The sequence below is a fragment of the Lontra canadensis genome, unplaced genomic scaffold (genome assembly GCF_010015895.1).
Source record: "Lontra canadensis isolate GAN:19392208 unplaced genomic scaffold, GSC_riverotter_1.0 scaffold93, whole genome shotgun sequence".
NCBI classification, from domain to species: Eukaryota; Metazoa; Chordata; class Mammalia; order Carnivora; family Mustelidae; genus Lontra; species Lontra canadensis.
The window spans coordinates 841,857-859,565 of NW_022631087.1; the positions used below are offsets into that span (position 1 = coordinate 841,857).

Consider the following 17,709-nt stretch of genomic DNA (forward strand, 5'->3'; position numbering starts at 1 on the left):
CATGACCTGAGCTGAAGGCAGAGGCTTAACCCACTGAGCCACCCAGGTGCCCCATCATGTTGAGATTTCTGATAAAAAGGGAGATGAGACACATTTTAGCAGTAGCCATCTATTTGACGGGATCTGACCCCCTCTTACCATTCTCACGGCCTTGTCAAGCTCACAGTCATTGAATATTATAAGTGGGGATTTGCCACCAAGTTCAAGGGAAACTTTCTTCAAGTTGCTCACAGCACAGCTAGAAAAAATAAATGGGAAATGAGCATCCTCTGTCTCACCTTTTTAGCTACAAATTACCCTTGAGCGTGCAAAACACAACTGAACCTCAGAAATATTAAGAAACGTATTCAAAGACAAAACGGGAGTGATAGAACGGTGAGAGCTGCTGAAGCTTGGTGATGAGCACATGGGAATTCATGACACTATTCTGTGTGCTTGGTAAGTATTAGAAATTTTCCATAATAAAATTTTTTTTCTTTTTAATTCTGTGGACAAATAAATAGAGATCCTCATAGGTAAATTCGGATTCTTGAGGTGTAAGAATTTTGGTTACATAAGTCCTGGCAAGGAATTTAACCTCTAACCAAATTCCTGGAGCATTAGGGAAACAAAATATCAATTTTAGAAGCATCTTATTTATTTCCCCCTACTTGCAAAAGCATTGATACTGAAAACATTAAAAAATACCCCCCAAAAATTCAGAAAGAAGAAAGAAAAATCACAAAATTCTATCCATGTTTCAATGCCCACTGTTGTTGTTGTTGTTTTTTTTTTTTGTTTGTTTGTTTTTTTTTTTTTTACCATTTCGACATGCTTATTTCTGATCTGTGTCCAACCATGGCCTTTGCCTTATTCAACATGGTTGGGATCACCCAATATATAAAAGTGTGTGCCTTATTTTTCTTTCTATTTACCTTTTAACAACATTTCTCAGTGTTACTACAAATTCTCCATGACCATGATTACACAGCACTCCACTACACTGGCATGCTTTAACCACTGCCTTATTTTGGACATTTAGAGTGTCAGCAATTAAAAAAAAAAAAAAAAAAGAATGTTACTGCTTTTTAGGAATTCATTTTATAAATAATTCGTATTTGTCATTTATATCTTGGTTTCTTACTTATGCTCCAAAACCACTCTGGGCCACAACTTTAGTACAGAAAATTTTTTTGTGCTGCATTGTCATAGCTACCAATGGGGTAGAATTCCAATACGGCTCTGGTTATTACTGATTATGGGCTTTATGCTTTGGAAATATTTTATTATATGACAATAGTTCAACACCTAGCAGTGGTAAGTAGATTTCTCTTCTAAATCAGATGTGGGTTTTCTCCCTCTAAACACACTCTGTATAAGAAAGCAAAAAACACAACAAAAACTGAGGTTACTAGGATCTGCAGCAAACAACACATTAAAACCAATACCTCTTCATGATCTGTTTGCCAATAGCAGTGGACCCGGTGAAACCAAGTTTGCGGATATCAGGATGTTCAGAAAGGCGTTGCCCTGCTATGCCACCTGCAGAAATAGGGAAGAAAACATGAATTAAAACATTACACAAGCCTTTATGGTATGAGTGGCTTTGAATTCACTGAAATGGACTTCCAGACTTTCTGAGTTTTGCATTTCCTCTCTTAATTACAAACTTGACAAAAGTCTAGATGATGTCCTCCATGCAATTATCAGCCCCCCAAAAGATGGGTAAGTCTTGGTTTTTCATCTTCCAGAGTAATTTAAAAGAGTTGAAACAGGCCTCATTATGGTAGTTTTACAATGTTGTACAATTTCTGCTCCTCTCACCCTACTCACCCATCATTATACTTCTACTTTAAGATTTTTAGCACATGGCAAATACATTTATCCTTAAGTTAACTTTGGTGAACTGTATTTAGCTTTAATAACTTAACTTCAAGTTTTTATAACTAGTTATAAGTCAGGACAAGATTCCAGTGGGAAAATAACTACTCAGCTTCTTCTGTACCATTCATTAGTTGCCGCCAAATGAGTCCTTAGATGGCTTACCTGAGCCTGGAATGATGTTGATTACCCCCTTCGGAAAGCCTGCTTTCACAGAGAGCTCAGCAAACTTCAAAGCAGTCAAGGGTGTGACCTGAGCAGAAGCAGCCCACAATTACCTTCTTCAGACCCTGTCTTGTCCTTTAGATCAGTACCCTGCTTGTCCCTTCTGGTCGCACTACAGTTCATTTTAATTTTTCTTTTATTCGGACATAATTTCAGACTTACAGCAAAGTTGCAAAAATAGTACAAAGAATTCTTATATATCCGCTGCCCAGATTTCTCACATGTTAATGTTTTGTTACATTTGCTTTATCCTCTTATCTCTTTGTCTTTCTCTGAACTGCGTAAGAGTAAGATACAAACATGCCTTGTTACCTGTAAATAATTTTGGGTGCATTTTCCAAAAACAAACAGTTTCTTGTATGATGTAACCACATACAACGATCAAAATCAGGAAATTAACAACACATTACAAAACCTAATTTACAGACATTCCGTTTTTACCCTCTCAATAATGTGCATTACAGAAAAAGGAAATCCAAGCTCATACATTGCATTATCATGTCTGTAGTCTCCTTCAATCTGGGAGAGTTTCTGAGTTTTCTTTTATGTTTTGTTCATGACACTGACATTCTAGATAAGCACAGGCTAATAATTTTGGACAATGTTCCTTTGTCTGGATTTGTCTGCTGTTTCCTCATGATTTAATTCCTCATGGTTTAATATAATTCCTCATGAATTAATTCCTCATGATTTAATTTAATAACACTTTGGCAAGAACACCCCAGGAACGATGCTGAGTCCCTCAGGGCACCCTCTCAGAACACATGCTATCAAATAGCCCCAAGATTGGGAAATATTAATTTTGATCATTTGGTAAAGGGGGGTGACCAGGTTTCATCACCGTGAGTTACTCTTTTATGCTTTGTAATCAATTAATATTTTGTAGGAAGATACCTCAAAATTATTTAAATGTCCCATTACTCCTTCAGCTTCCATCCCCTAGCGTTAGAATACATTGCTAATTCTTCCTGAATCAATTATTATGAGGAAGGCTGCCAGATGGTGATTTTCTATCATTCCTTCCACGTGTATTAGTTGGCTTTCCTCTCTAAGAGCTTCCCCTTCTCTTTAGTTAATTAACTAATTAAGCCATGAGAACTCGTGGATTCTTACTTTATTCAATAGGTTACAATGTTTTACTATTGTTACTTCTGTGGTGTTCCAAGTGTTTCAGATTTGGCTGATGGAAGACCCTTTAGGATAGCTGTTGTGTCTTTCTAACATGTCCCTATCATTCTTTGAGCATTTACATGCATTTTGCCTTAATAAGATGTTCCGAGCACATCTTGTATTTTTCCTGTTCCAGCTCTTTCTTCAAGGAACCTAGATTTCTTTCAGTGAAGAATGATATTTAACAATTATGATATAATGGGAAATATATATTTGGTCTTTGTCTCTGGTTCCTGGTTCCTGGCACACTTGGAATCTCTCATGTAAAAAGTGTCTTTTGTGTACTTATGATGTGACTGGGAGCTGGGGGCTCTGAGGTAGTTTCAGGATGGACTCTGGTCACCAGAAAGCCCCGGCCATGGTGAGAAGGTTGGAATTTTCAGCCTGACCCTGAGGAATTGGGAGTAGCTGGAGGTTGAGTTCAATCATCAAGGGCAATGATTTAATCAATCTTGCCTGTGTAATTAAGCTTCCTTAAGGATGCCTAATCCATGGGGTTCAGAGAGCTTCAGATGGCTAAGCATCCTTGTTATGGGAGGTTGGTGCACCTGAACTCCACATGGACTGGGCTCCTATGTTCACGGTCCTTCCAGACCTCATTCTATGTACCTTTTCACCTGACTGTTGATTTGGATCCTTTATAATAGAGTCATAGTAAATAAGGTACTTTCCTGAGTTCTGTGAGCCATTCTAGCAAATCCCACCTGAGGAGGGGGTCATAGAAACATCTGATTTACAGCCATCGGTCAGAAGTACAGGAGGGCCAGGGCTCACAATTTGCATCGGCAGTGGAGGCAGTCTTGTGAGACTAACTAAGCCCTTCACCTATGGGGTTTGTACTAAAGCTCTGGTCTGTTAGTTTGACTTGAATTGTGGGACACCTCATTGGTGCCCAGAGAGTTAGAGAATAGGTAGGAATGGGGGAGAGAACCCCAGACATTTGGTGTCGAAAGGGTTGTGAGTAACAAAATTTCGGAGTTTTAGAAACCAAGATCTGGACATTATTGAAATGCTGCTTCTGCTCTCAGGAGACAGAGCTGGGGAATAGTTGTACATGTGCTTATACACCCATATATGTCTGTCTATCTTCCTACCTATCATGTATACCCACGTATACTTATATCCATTTCTTTATCCAGCTGTCTAAATATATTAAAACCCATGAGTTGTCAAATACTGCAATCCAATATCTTAGAGTTCATTCAATAATCTTTTCCCTTTTTCATGGCTGTAACTCTCTTCCCCAACAGTGAGAAACATGGCTTTCAATATCCACAGAACATTCACTGATTTGCTCAATTCAAAAATGTATAGAAAATAATTTAGGAATTATTAAGCCATGTCCTTATGAAGAGGAAGCTACTAACTAGAGTCCAATACTTATTTGCAGCACTTTTGCCTTTAGTCTGAGAGCATTCAGTCCAAATATCTGTCAAAAGTTACTTGGATTAATGTTTCCTTGCTTTCTTCAATGGGATCATGATATTCATTTGAAATATGGCTTAATTTGGTTTTATTTGTATTCAACTTTAGGGTTTTTGCCCCATCTGCGTTGATTCTATTTCTTTTGTTTGTTGTCATTGGTGAGTACGGGAAACATGCTTTCAAGAGTGAGGAACATACAAAACGTACATTCAGAGAAGTGGTGCTCTCTGCCTTCTTTCCCTCTATCTCTTGTACCCCGTCTCCCCATGGACTATGAGGGATAATCAGCCTCATTAGTCTGCAGTGTCTCCTTCTTGTTTCTTTTGCTCAAATGAGCATATATATATCTTCTTATTTTCCCTCCCTTCTTACACAAAGACGGCATAATACGATCTCATTTTTAACATCTATTATGGTGATGTGTAACTCAGAAGCAAAATGAAAGTCATATTTTCACACTGTTAAAAAACCAATGCTGATTAAGTCTTAAATTAGCACTTTTTCAGTGTGGTCTCAATAAATGGGATGTGCAAGAAGTTCCGTGGAGGTGTGGAAAGAGAACAGTGGAACTTCTACACACATATTTTAACTGACAAATATAGGCAACAAGTCAAACATGACATTTATTATGTGGCTGGCTAAGGATGCTCTCACTCCGTCTGCATGAAGGGCAGAAGGTCATGGGTCATAAAGGGATGCCCTAGGGCAGAACAGGAGCTCACAAGGCCAAGGGAACGACAGTGGTTTCTTCACTTGCTCATTTGCTGTCAGGATATTGCCATGTGTCGAAGTTTATAGGCCTGGTTACGTGGATCTGCAGACTATATTGTTACTTTTACTAACCCAGCCTTCATTAAATGGACAGGTGGCTGAAAAAGAATCTCTACGGAAACTGCATAATAAAAATAATACTTCCAAGGCAACAAGCAAACAGCAAGAAAGAGGCAAGACTAACACTTCCCCCTGCTTCTGGTAACAGGTCCACTGCAGTAACGCTGTGAGATTTTCAAAATGGCAGTCTAGTTAGACTTGATGAAAAATTGGCCTCAAACACTTGAAGTTATCAAAAAGATATCCAACACGGTGGTTTTACATCTACTACCATTACGATGATCCTAGTGCAAAGTGTATATTATTATGCCTTGATATGAAATCATGATCAGAAAAACATTTGAAAACTAACTACCCTGAATTAATGATAGTTCTTTTCAGGTAAGAACAAAAAATATTTTTATATCATTAATAAATACAATAAAACAAATTGTTTCATCTTTATCTCATCCCTTTTCATTTCTATTGGTTTTCTTTCATTTGGCTACTTAGTTCTCCCAGCAGGACTATTGCTTTAAATGATATCTGGGAAAGCATTTAGCAGTGTTCTGGGCAAGAGTAGGTCATTGCTAATGTTATTATTAGGTTTGATGAAGTGGTCAGAACCCATCAGACCTGGACCAGTCGAGGCCATGGGAAAGAGCTTCCTGATTCAGACCCTTGGACAGTCACATGAGGACTTCATGTGGGAAATGGTTGCATACCATCATCACGTAATATTATGCAACAAAGTAAAAAGATATCTACAATAGAACAATAACAACTTTGGGCCTTTCATTTTCAGGATTAAAAGTATCATCAATCATTAAACTGTCAGTTTTACTTTTTTATGTATTTTAAAATATTTTATTTATTTATTTGACACACACACACACACACACACACACACAGAGCGTGCACGAGCAGTGGGGAGGGGCAGAGGCAGAGGAAGAAGCAGACTCCCTGCTGAGCGGGGAGCCTGATGTGGGGTTCCATCCCAGGACCCTGAGATCATGACCTGAGTCGAAGGCAGACGCTTAACTGACTGAGCCACCCAGGCGCCCTAAACTCTTCATTTTAAATTGCATGTGGTGACAGAAACTATGTGTGTCTTCATCACTGATAGATGCTTGGCAACTAGTAAGCCCTCAATAAGTATCCTTAATTTTTGAACATAATATATAATCACTGGAGTTCTTCAATGCTTAGCACTCTCATTGGGTATCATTTAGTGACTCTCAACTCTGTCTTAGAAACAAATGTGAAGCTTTCAAGCAATACCAGTGCCTAGGCTCTGACCTAGACCAATTACATCAGTGTCTCTGCCAAGAGATACCAGTATTTTTAAATAAGAACTCCAGATGATTCTAATGTGCGGCCAGGTTGAGCACCCCAAGGCTAGGTTATCTGCCTCTTCTCTTCACTCTACCGGCTTCCTGCTATTTAATGGGGAAACAGCACTTCTATAGAAAGTTGCTGAATTGGTACCATTGCCATGGAAGGATTTGTCAATATCTATTTATCTAGCTATCTATCTTTTAAAGACTTATTTATTTGAAAGAGAAAGAGCACACATGTGCGGGGTGGGGGAGGAGGACAGACAGGGGAGGTGGGGAAGGGGAGGGTGAGGGACAAGCAGACTCCTGCAGAACCCAGAGCAGGACATGGGCTTGATTTCAGGACCCTGAGATCATGACCTAAGCTGAAACCAAGAGTCAACGCCCAACTGACTATGGCACACAGGAAACCCCCTCCCCCGCCCGCCAACACCTTTTCTTTCCTTTTAGAGAGAGAGAAAGAGGTAAGAGCGTGTGAGCAGGGGGAAGACAGGGAAAGGGAGAGAAAATCTTAAGCAAACTCCATGGCGGGGCTCAGTCTCAGGACCCTGAGATCATGATCTGAGCAGAAGTCAAAGAGTCAGATACCCAGCTGACTGGGCCACCCAGGTGTCCCACAAATATATGTGTCTTGTAACTAAGTGATGGTGCTATTAGAAACATTTCCTTTAAATACACATGCATATGTGCATGATGTCATATTTACAAGGTTATTAACTATAGCATTGTTTATAATTGCAAAAGGGCAGGAAACTCTAAATATCCATTAATTAGGGATTGGTTAAATAAAATATGGTTTAGCTATACAAGGGAATATTATAGGATATCATTTATTTACATAATGGAAATTGTTTAATAAAAAAGGAAGATTTTTTTCCTTTTGCTAAGTATGTATAGAATGCTACTATGATATTGTGTTGTAAAAACACTTAACACATTTACCCTCTTACCAAATTTTAAGTGTATGATATAATATTGTTAACTGCAGGCAAAACGATACACAGCAGATCTCTAGAACTTATTCTTGCATAATTGAAACTTTATACCTATTGATTGGCAATTTCCCGTATCCCCCTCTCCCCTCTCTGTGATTTTTTAATGGGTTAAAATATATATATATATATTGCAAATTATATTTTTATTGCATATTATATATATAAATTGTTTGCATATACACATATTTGTATATGCATAGAGTATCTCTGGAATTACCGAAGAAACTAATAAATAATAATTAATAACAGCAGTTGCCCCTGGGGAGGTAAATTGGCTGGTTGGGGGATTAAGAATAGGAGGGAGATTTTTTTTACCATCCACCTCTCTGTACATTTCTATTTAGAAATTTTTTTTTTTTAAAGATTTATTTATTTATTTATTTATTTGACAGAGATCACAAGCAGGCAGAGAGGCAGGCAGAGAGAGAGGGGGATGCAGGCTCCCCGCTGAGCAGAGAGCCTGATGTGGGGCTCGATCCCAGGACCCTGAGACCATGACCTGAGCCGAAGGAAGAGGCTTAACCCACTGAGCCACCCAGGCGCCCCTCTATTTAGAAATTTTTTAATGTATAATTATTTTTTAAAATGAAAGTGTTTCTGACGAGTAAAACAAGATGCCTCTGGTCAGTATGACTAAGTAGCAATAACAAATTAAATTGTAATTTCTTAAGTTCTAAAAGAAGAAATAAAGGAGAGGAGACAGATAATGTAACTCTTCTAGATTAGAGACCAAGTTTTCTCCAGGACGTGTGCACCTTAGAATGTCTACGAATGTTCACTGTATACAGTCAATACTCAGTCAGGTATAAAAGTTGGCCAACATATGCTTTTTCCTGAAAAGCTCCTGTAGCGTTAAAAATTTTTTTGAGAACTCTATCATTGGAATTATTTTTATTAGTAATTATTATTTCCTTATTATCCACATGTACATATTCTTACATAGTTGCCACAATTATGTACATTCTTTTATATCCTTTTCCCTCATCTTCCCTATCTTTAAAATACTTTTAATAATTAAAATTTGAATGCCTGTATAATACTTATTCTTTTGATGTCTCATCGTTACTCTAAATAAGTACCCAATTATTGGGCATTTGGCACTTTGCAAGAATTGAATTGGCTTGTAGAAATGCAGTGGATTTCACCAGAGCATCCTATGCTTGCTTCCCTTGTCATGGAAATTTAAACTGTGGGATATCTATGGGGTGCATTAGGCAGCTATTAAATAAAGAACATTTAATATGAAAAGGTGCCTATGATATCTTTAAAGATGTCATAATATACAAGCCTGTTTGTTTTTATTTTTTATTTAATGAATTTATTTTTTTATGGACCCTCAACTCTATGGTCAAATAATCTTCGACAAAACAGGAAAAAATATACAGTGGAAAAAAGACAGTTTCTTCAATAAATGGTGCTGGGAAAACTGGACAGCTATATGCAGAAGAATGAAACTCGACCATTCTCTTACACTGTACACAAAGATAAACTCAAAATGGATAAAAGACCTCAACATGAGACAGGAATCCATCAGAATCCTAGAGGAGAACATAGGCAGTAACCTCTTCAATATCAGCCACAGCAACTTCTTTCAAGATATGTCTCCAAAGACAAAGGAAACAAAAGCGAAGATGAACTTTTGGGACTTCAGCAAGATCAAAGGCTTCTGCACAGCAAAGGAAATAGTCAACAAAACAAAGAGGCAACCCACAGAATGGGAGAAGATATTTGCAAATGACAGTACAGACAAAAGGTTGATATCCAGGATCTATAAAGAACTCCTCAAACTCAACACACACAAAACAGACAATCATATAAAAAAATGGGCAGAAGATATGAACAGATACTTCTTCAATGAAGACATACAAATGGCTATCAGACACATGAAAAAATGTTCATCATCACTAGCCATCAGGGAGATTCAAATTAAAACCACATTGAGATACCACCTTACACCAGTTAGAATGGCCAAAATTAGCAAGACAGGAAACAACATGTGTTGGAGAGGATGTGGAGAAAGGGGAACCCTCTTCCACTGTTGGTGGGAATGCAAGTTGGTGCAGCCACTTTGGAAAACAGTGTGGAGATTCCTCAAGAAATTAAAAATAGAGCTTCCCTATGACCCTTTTTGTTTTTAAAGACATTGTTTTTAAAGACATTTTAAAGAATTTTAAAGGACAGGTGAGAAGGAGATCCTGCCCCCGGCCCCTTGCATCTCACCTGCGCTGGCTTGAGCACTAAGGTATTGCCTGCTGCCAAGCATGCCGCGCTCTTCCACGCCAGCATCATCAGCGGGTAATTCCAGGGTATGATAATGGCACAGACGCTGCAGGGGTAGAAAGACAGCATCCTTAGTTGTCTCCAACCAACACAACTCACACCGGTCACCCAGGGCACTCTCCTTGTCTTACCCAAGTGGCTCCTTCTTGGTGAAGGTCAGATTGCGATTTGGACGGGCCTGGTTGATTGGAATGGTAGAACCCTAAAAAGTAAAAAAAAAAAAAAAAAAAAAAAAAAGGGGACCGGGGTGATTTCTATTTTACTAATTCAAATGAGTAAATCTAATCTCAAGGAATCCATTTTCTCCCCACCTGTCTTAACTTTCTTAGCTGGTATGAAAAGGCAGTGTTTAGTTTATAAGAAATACATGCACCCCAAGAAAAGGAACTGCTATTTCTTTTCTGGAGGGAAGTAAGACACAGGAGAATAAACATCATTATATCTATCTATCTATCTATCTATCTATCTATCTATCTCTAAATGCTAAACATAGTTCTTTTTCTTAAGATTTTATTTATTTGTTTGAGAGAGAGAGAGAGCATGAGGTTGGGGGGAAGGGGCAGAGGGAGAGGGAAAAGCAGACTACCCGCTGAGCAGGAAGCCAGCCATGGGACTTGATGGCAGGATCCCAACATCATGATCTGCAGAACGCAGACACCCAGCTGACTGAGACATCCAGGTACTCCTATATATCAAATGTAACTCTAATTTAATTACCTCCATTCCTAATTTCTTGACATGGCAGAGAATGTTAACTGCCTGCCCAGTATCCATTCTTCCCTCTGTCCTTAGTAACAGAAACCCTATATTAATAATGGTAACAGCCATGTGCCCAGATAAAATTCTGTTTTCCAGTTTCCAGGGCAGACGGGGATGGCCAATGGAAGATATAAGTACAAGGCATCGGAAAGGGAACACTCTTTACAGTAGGCTGACTCACTCTGACCCGTGCTCTTTTACCATAAACCCCCACACTCTCTTGGGCCTTCTTGCTGCTCAGAACATCCCTGAAATGGCTGGTAAGCGCAGCGCTTATCAGGAGACCATGACACAGCCTTGAGGGCGCCAGTCACCAGTGCTAAGGATGGTCTGGCAGGAAGAGAGGGAAACTATGTGTCATATACCAGCACTGACTACTTGCCTTGTGCTCCTTGAAAATTAGGCCAAAACAAAGTCCTGCTTGAGTTTCTGTTACATGCAGCCAGACTTAATCCCAGCTAATTCATAACGGCAGTCTTTAAATGAAGCTATTCATTTGTTTGGCTACAGGAAAGAGTATAGCTGTTACTAATTACACGCATCCATCTCTTACCCAAAATCCTTGGGGTCAAGTGTGTTTTGGGATTCAGAATGATTTGGACAATGGAAACGTAATATAACACATATACCTTACGTTACATTATCAGTGACGCCCAGTAGGGTCTGGAGCAGCCCCTCATAATCCAACTTGTGATTATTGGGATATTTATTTAGCGAAACATATGGATATTCCCTCTAAGTGATAGAAACACAAATTATCAACAGATCCATGTTGGTTCAGGTCAGTTTTTGGCAACAAATGAGTTTGAATCACCCCAAACCAATTAATGTTCAGGTTTGGAGCTGTTTGGATTTCATGATTGAGGATAAAGGATGGACCCAACCCACCACTACTAAATGCTTAATATGTATGACTTTGTGATGGAAGAATCATAAAACCCACGTTCAAGTGCAAGCCTGCGTCTGTTGCAAACTTGACGCTAAGACTCACTACATAACATGCAGGGTTTGTATTAGTGTGAGCATTGTATGGAAGGGGAAAGTGAGGTTTAGAGAAATAAAATAACTTAACGACATTAGCTGGTAAGTGGCAAAGCTGACACTTGGACCCAGGTCTCTCTGACTCTATATATTAACAGTGGTGACAGCAACTTATCCAAATAAAATATTGTTTCCCAGTCTTCTTAGCAGACAAAGAAGGTCAATGGGAGATATAAGCACAAGGGAGGGTGGGATTGCTTTTTAAAGCTCCTTTGTCTCTCTCTCCCTGCCCCACTTCCTCTTCTCTGCTGGGAGGGTGGCTGTGACCGGGTGCCACTGTGGTTATCATGAATCTATGAGTAGCATACATGCTTCTCTTTGTTATGAACCTTTCCTTTAGCTCTTATATCCCCAGTTCTCAGATCAAGTGTAGTTGCCACTTATCATCATACATGTTCTATTTACTTTCTTTTTTTAAAAAAAAGTTTTTATTTATTTATTTGACGAGAGAGAGAGAGAGATCACAAGTAGGCAGAGTGGCAGGCAGAGAGAGAGAGAGGAAAGCAGGCTCCCTGCTGAGCAGAGAGCCAATGCAGGGCTCCATCCCAGGACCCTGAGACCATGACCTGAGCCGAAGGCAGACACTTAACCAACTGAGCCACCCAGGCGCCCTCCTATTTACTTTCTTATAGTAAGAAGGGAAATGAAATTTTTGTTGTAGCTAAATCTTAGAAAATTATTTTTCTTATACCCAGCTGACTTAGACCATGTACGTTGGCTCTCTGGCTTCTGTTGGCATTTCAGTTTTCAATCTCTCCCTGACACCCTCTGTCTAGAAGACTGTGAGATGCCTTTAGAGATGTGAAAGTATAAAAAACATCATTAAACTTTGTTTCAGAAAATATTGAGTTCAAATCCTAGGCTCTATGGTTTACTTACTAACAATGTGACCGTATACAAGTCATTCGTTGTTCTCAAGCATCTGTTTCCTTACCTGCAATAAGGGATAACAGCTATCTACCTACCACAGACGATTGTTAGAAGGATGAGATGAGAAAAACCCAGTAGGTGGTTCTAAAACAGTGCCTTTAAGAATGACTAAATGTTTGGCCCTTTTCCTTTTGCAATGATCTCCATGGTGACAGATAACCTTTGTGCTTACCTGAATCTTGTCACACCAGCCAGCAAAGTATCTGAATGTTTGCACAGACATTCCGATGTGAGTCTTCAGAGCCAGGGTGTAGACAGCACCCGAATCAAGGGCTTCAATGGTTGCCAACTCTTCTTGGTTCTCTTCCAGTAGGTCTGCAAGTCTGTATGGTCAGGGAAAGAAATTCATTCAACAAATACTGACTGAGCTCCTACTAGGTACCGGGCACCCTCCTAAGGGCTGAGAATTCAGAGGTGAACACACATGCACGAGGTCTCTGTCCTCATGGTGAATATGGTCCAGCAGAGAAGACAGGAAACAAATCATCTCATAAATAATTTGTTTCAAGAGTTACAAAAAAGAAGTGTGGGAAGCCTCTACCATTTGCCCCATACACGTATAAGAAGTAGAACAGTGACTGAGCCACAGTAATGCAAGGAGATCGATGACAGAAAACAGTGGGAATGTGGCCAGTTCATGAATATATAGGGAGATGTTAGTGAGTAAAACCCATAAAATTCCACGAACACGAGGATTTCTGGTTGGTACGGGAATGTTTCCGGCACTAACTGATGAGGACAAGATAGATAAATACATGGGATGAATTAGAGACATCACAACAGATTTCTGTTAGGTGTCTAGATTCTGGGGCAAGATAAGTCAAGGATTGTCTAATGGCTCTGAAAGAGTCAAAATTCATCCTTTGTGCTCCCCTCAACCATTGGTTTTCTTTTCATCCTTCAGTGGTTCTCTGAGTTGTTCCTTTTCGACCATTCTAAAGCTGGGCTCAGAAGCCGCCTCCCCCTCAGTGTTTCTTCCAGATCCTACTAAGGTCAACGATTTGGCTCTGGGTAAGGAGAAAAGTGAGTTTATGCTTGCATCTAATCAATCTTGGCATACTCGGTTACTGATTTATAATACGCTTTTCAGGCCTTAGTATTTTTCCTTCTCACTACTACTCCCTACAGGTCAAGCAGATTTGAAATTTGTCTTTGAAAACAACAAAAGTGCTACATATTCCCTGTTTGCTCTTCTGTATCCACCCTCCACACCGCTCCGTGACCTGGGAGGATGACCTTTATAGATTCCATCCCCTGGATCCCATGCTCTGTCCTGGGCTTGACTAATGAGAAGCCAGTGGGCAGTATCCTCAGGGAGAGAAAGAGATCAGGGATTCCATTCCTCAGCTCCCTCACAGATAGGTTGTGGTTCAGCCGCTGCTGGGTCCCTCCATCAAAAACCACTGGAGTGGGCGCCTGGGTGGCTCAGTGGGTTGAGCCGCTGCCTTCGGCTCAGGTCATGATCTCAGGGTCCTGGGGTCGAGTCCCGCATCGGGCTCTCTGCTCATCAGGGAGCCTGCCTCCCCCTCTCTCTCTGCCTGCCTCTCCGTCTACTTGTGATCTCTGTCTGTCAAATAAATAAATAAAAAATCTTAAAAAAAAAAAACAAAAAACACCACTGGAGTGTGGTCTTCCACAGCTACAGATCTTGCCAGGTTCCAGCCATAGCCCCTTCCTCTGTCCCAGACCTTAGGGTACAAATAGCTTCCCCCTGTTGCTGCCCCTAACTGGGTACTTCATTACCCCTCGAACTTGCCCACATCTTTTAAATGGTTCTTTACTGAACTTTTCTGCCTACTGGAACCCTGACTGTTACAAACAATAACACAAAAATCAGGAACTCACATATATGGAACTTTATATGATGTGTGTAACAGAAGGCATATAGTAGGTGCGTATGAGAATATTTGGGTGAAATTTTAAAAATCTTGGCAATGTTAGCCAATATCCCAAGATAGCAGATCCGTGTTTTTAAAAACCACACCTGTACATCAATATTCCTCTTTCTCTTGCATTCATTCTTCCCCATTCACCTTTTTCAAAGGCATCTTTTGCAGCTGCTACAGCTTTATCGACATCCACCAAAGAAGCATAGGCTACTTTGCCTATTGTCTGTTTCAAGATAAAAATAGGGTAATAGGTCATTTATTTAGAGATATATAAATATGCCTCTTAAAATTAATATCATATTAATAGGAAAAATAGGGTGTTACTTATAAAATCCAAAGAATTAATGACGGATAATCAATACACTCAGTAATATAGTAAAGACAAAATTTAACACGGAAATTGTTAGCCTGAAATTTGGGACTCCTCATGTCACACTACACTGTGGAAAGGCACATCTATTTCTTCTGGTGCTTAGGGAAGCTGAATTTCTTGCCACGAGCTTGCGGAGTCTGAAAACTCTTTTCTGCATGTAGTTTTATTGAGAGTGTGCCTCTGATGTGTCTAGGTATAGTTATCTGTCTAAATTCAGCATAAATAGTCACTCAATAAAATAGGTTATTATAGCTAGCAACCAGTACCAGAATTGAAGAGTTGAAAGAAATACACAGAGAGCATTTAGAGTAAGTGCTCAGAGAGGCAAAGTGATAGGATAAAGTAACTTCTTAAGACTGTCAATTTTACAACTGTGCATAAATTAAAAATTCATGACCAGTGGTCACTGCACACGCTAAGGAATTACTCACAGATCCGTCTGTTGGGTTGATAGTATCATAGGTCTTTCCGTCCTCAGCATCTGTGAACTGTCCATTTATGAAACACTGATGTGGCATTTTCACTGTCATATCATTGACCTCCTTCGAAATCTAAGATAGAGAATTATATTTATAGATTCAATGGATTTCTCTGCTTATCCATTTGATGCCAAATAGCGATAAAGAAGTTTACTCACTAATGCAGCAGATGTTATGTCGATAGAATTTTAGTTTCTACTCTCCAGAAGAGACAAGCATATGTAAGATTTGGGCCTCATGATGCTCAGATTGGCCACTGAGCTAGGAGGCTACCATCTCTGATGACCAAAGCGCCCCAGGTTCAGCCTTAAAAATACCGCAGATTTTCTTCCTTACGCCAATAAGAGAACTCGAAAGACCTCCAGATAATGGAAACATCACCATCTAGTGGCAACATCTATGTAGCACAGCCATTGCTTTCATTGGAATCCTTGAAATTGCCTTTGTGGATTAAGTTTCCTTTCAGAATGGTGCCGTTTTAAGTTTTGTTTCCTTAAGTTCCTCTTCATTTTTCACTTTCTCTCTCTCTTACAAATGTGTTGCCTTAATTCTATTCTCAACAGTTCCCTAGCAAATGAATTTAGGTTAGTCCATTAACTACTATGAGCTTCAGTTTTTTCAATCGTGCAAAGGGGAGGGGTGCCTGGGTGGCTCAGTGGACTAAGGGACTGACTCTTGATTTTGGCTCAGGTCATGATCTCAAGACTGTGATATCAGGCCCGGTGGGTACCCCACTTAGCAGGGAATCAGCTTGAGCTTCTCTCCATCTTCCCCCAACCTGCACGTGTGCACTTTCTCTCTCTCTCTGTTCTCTCTCTAAAACAAAAAAATAAAATCTTCAAAAAAAATTAAAAGGGGATAATGCTACCTACTACATACATTTATGAGGAATAACTGAAAAAAACATGTAAAAGAGCATTATTAGAATAAAATTTCACAACAATGAGAGGTATAAACAGTAAATATAATGATTTTCAAACAATTTCACGTAGAGAAATTGGTAATACTTAAAGAAGAAATAAAAAATATCAAGATGGTATCTACTCTTATCCCACAGATAAGAAATATTTCTGTGAAAAATTTCCATTGTGTTTATATAGGATATAATGAAGGAATCTTCATCTGACTTGATGCGTCTAGTCTCTGCATATAGTTCACTTCTATAAAGTCATCATTCTGGAACTATGTTAAGGGTCTTACATGTATTGTCTTTTTTTTTTTTTTTAAGATTTTATTTATTTATTTGGCAGAGAGGGACAGAGAGAGCAAGCACAAGCGGGAGAGTGGCAGGCAGAGGGAGAGGGAGAAGCAGGCTTCCCATAGAGCAGGGAGCCCAACTTGATCCCAGGACTCTGGGATCAGGAACCGAGCTGAAGACAGATGCTTAACTGACTGAGCCACCCAGACGCCCCTTACATATATTATCTAATTTGATTCTCCCAACTACTCTGTGAGGTAGATATTACTATTGTCATATCCAATATGAGGAAACCAAGGCTTAGAGAACTGAAGTAACTTGCCACAGGTCACACAGCTGGTAAGCAATGCTGCGTGGATTCAATGTTAGGTGGGTCTGACACCAAATTCATGTTCTTAACCAGAGGATGCTTAACTGCTTCCCAAATTTACCTAAATTTTATTAAAAACAAATGGGTGAATTATTTCTGGAATAGTAGACTACGGACCACTAAAAATCTGCTCCTTCATAAAAGCCACAAGAACATTAGAAACTATTGTCAAAATCATGTTTCTTAAGACTCTGGAATTAACCAAAAGCTTGAAAGAATCCATTTATTCAAGAAAAACAGCTGAATCTCTGTAAGCTCAGTGAGTTCTATGGTGTATTAATTGCCCTACTCTTTCCTATCTCTCTCGACAGCTCCACAGTAACTTGAAAACCAAAATCCTTACAACCACGGTGGCTATGAAAACCAGCAGTCTGTTAGTCACCAGAGGGGGACAAGTGGTGCCCAGAAGCTCCCCAGAGGTCTTATCTCCACAGAGCTTCCCAATGTCAAGCTCTATACTCCATGTTTGTCTTATGTGACCTGACCCAGAGCTTGCTCTACACAAACTACCTGAGTCCTTCAGTAAAGGCTCAGAAACTTACCAGTTCCAGAAATTTAAGGAAACTGA

The 17,709-nt window shown here is 39.6% G+C and overlaps 1 protein-coding gene across 2 annotated transcripts in view; it reads right to left on the reverse strand.

Moving 5' to 3' along the window:
* The window catches only part of ALDH1L2 (aldehyde dehydrogenase 1 family member L2), a 65,267-nt gene that overhangs the window by 11,371 nt on the left and 36,187 nt on the right, over positions 1–17,709 (reverse strand). For both annotated transcript variants that reach the window (XM_032836592.1, XM_032836591.1), the window contains exons 11-18: positions 15,526–15,645; positions 14,817–14,944; positions 13,005–13,155; positions 10,234–10,304; positions 10,043–10,148; positions 2,026–2,113; positions 1,428–1,521; positions 139–238 (exon numbers count right to left, since the gene is read on the reverse strand). In XM_032836592.1, the coding sequence (XP_032692483.1) occupies positions 139–238; positions 1,428–1,521; positions 2,026–2,113; positions 10,043–10,148; positions 10,234–10,304; positions 13,005–13,155; positions 14,817–14,944; positions 15,526–15,645 (858 nt within the window). The remainder of the gene's footprint in view (positions 1–138; positions 239–1,427; positions 1,522–2,025; positions 2,114–10,042; positions 10,149–10,233; positions 10,305–13,004; positions 13,156–14,816; positions 14,945–15,525; positions 15,646–17,709) is intronic.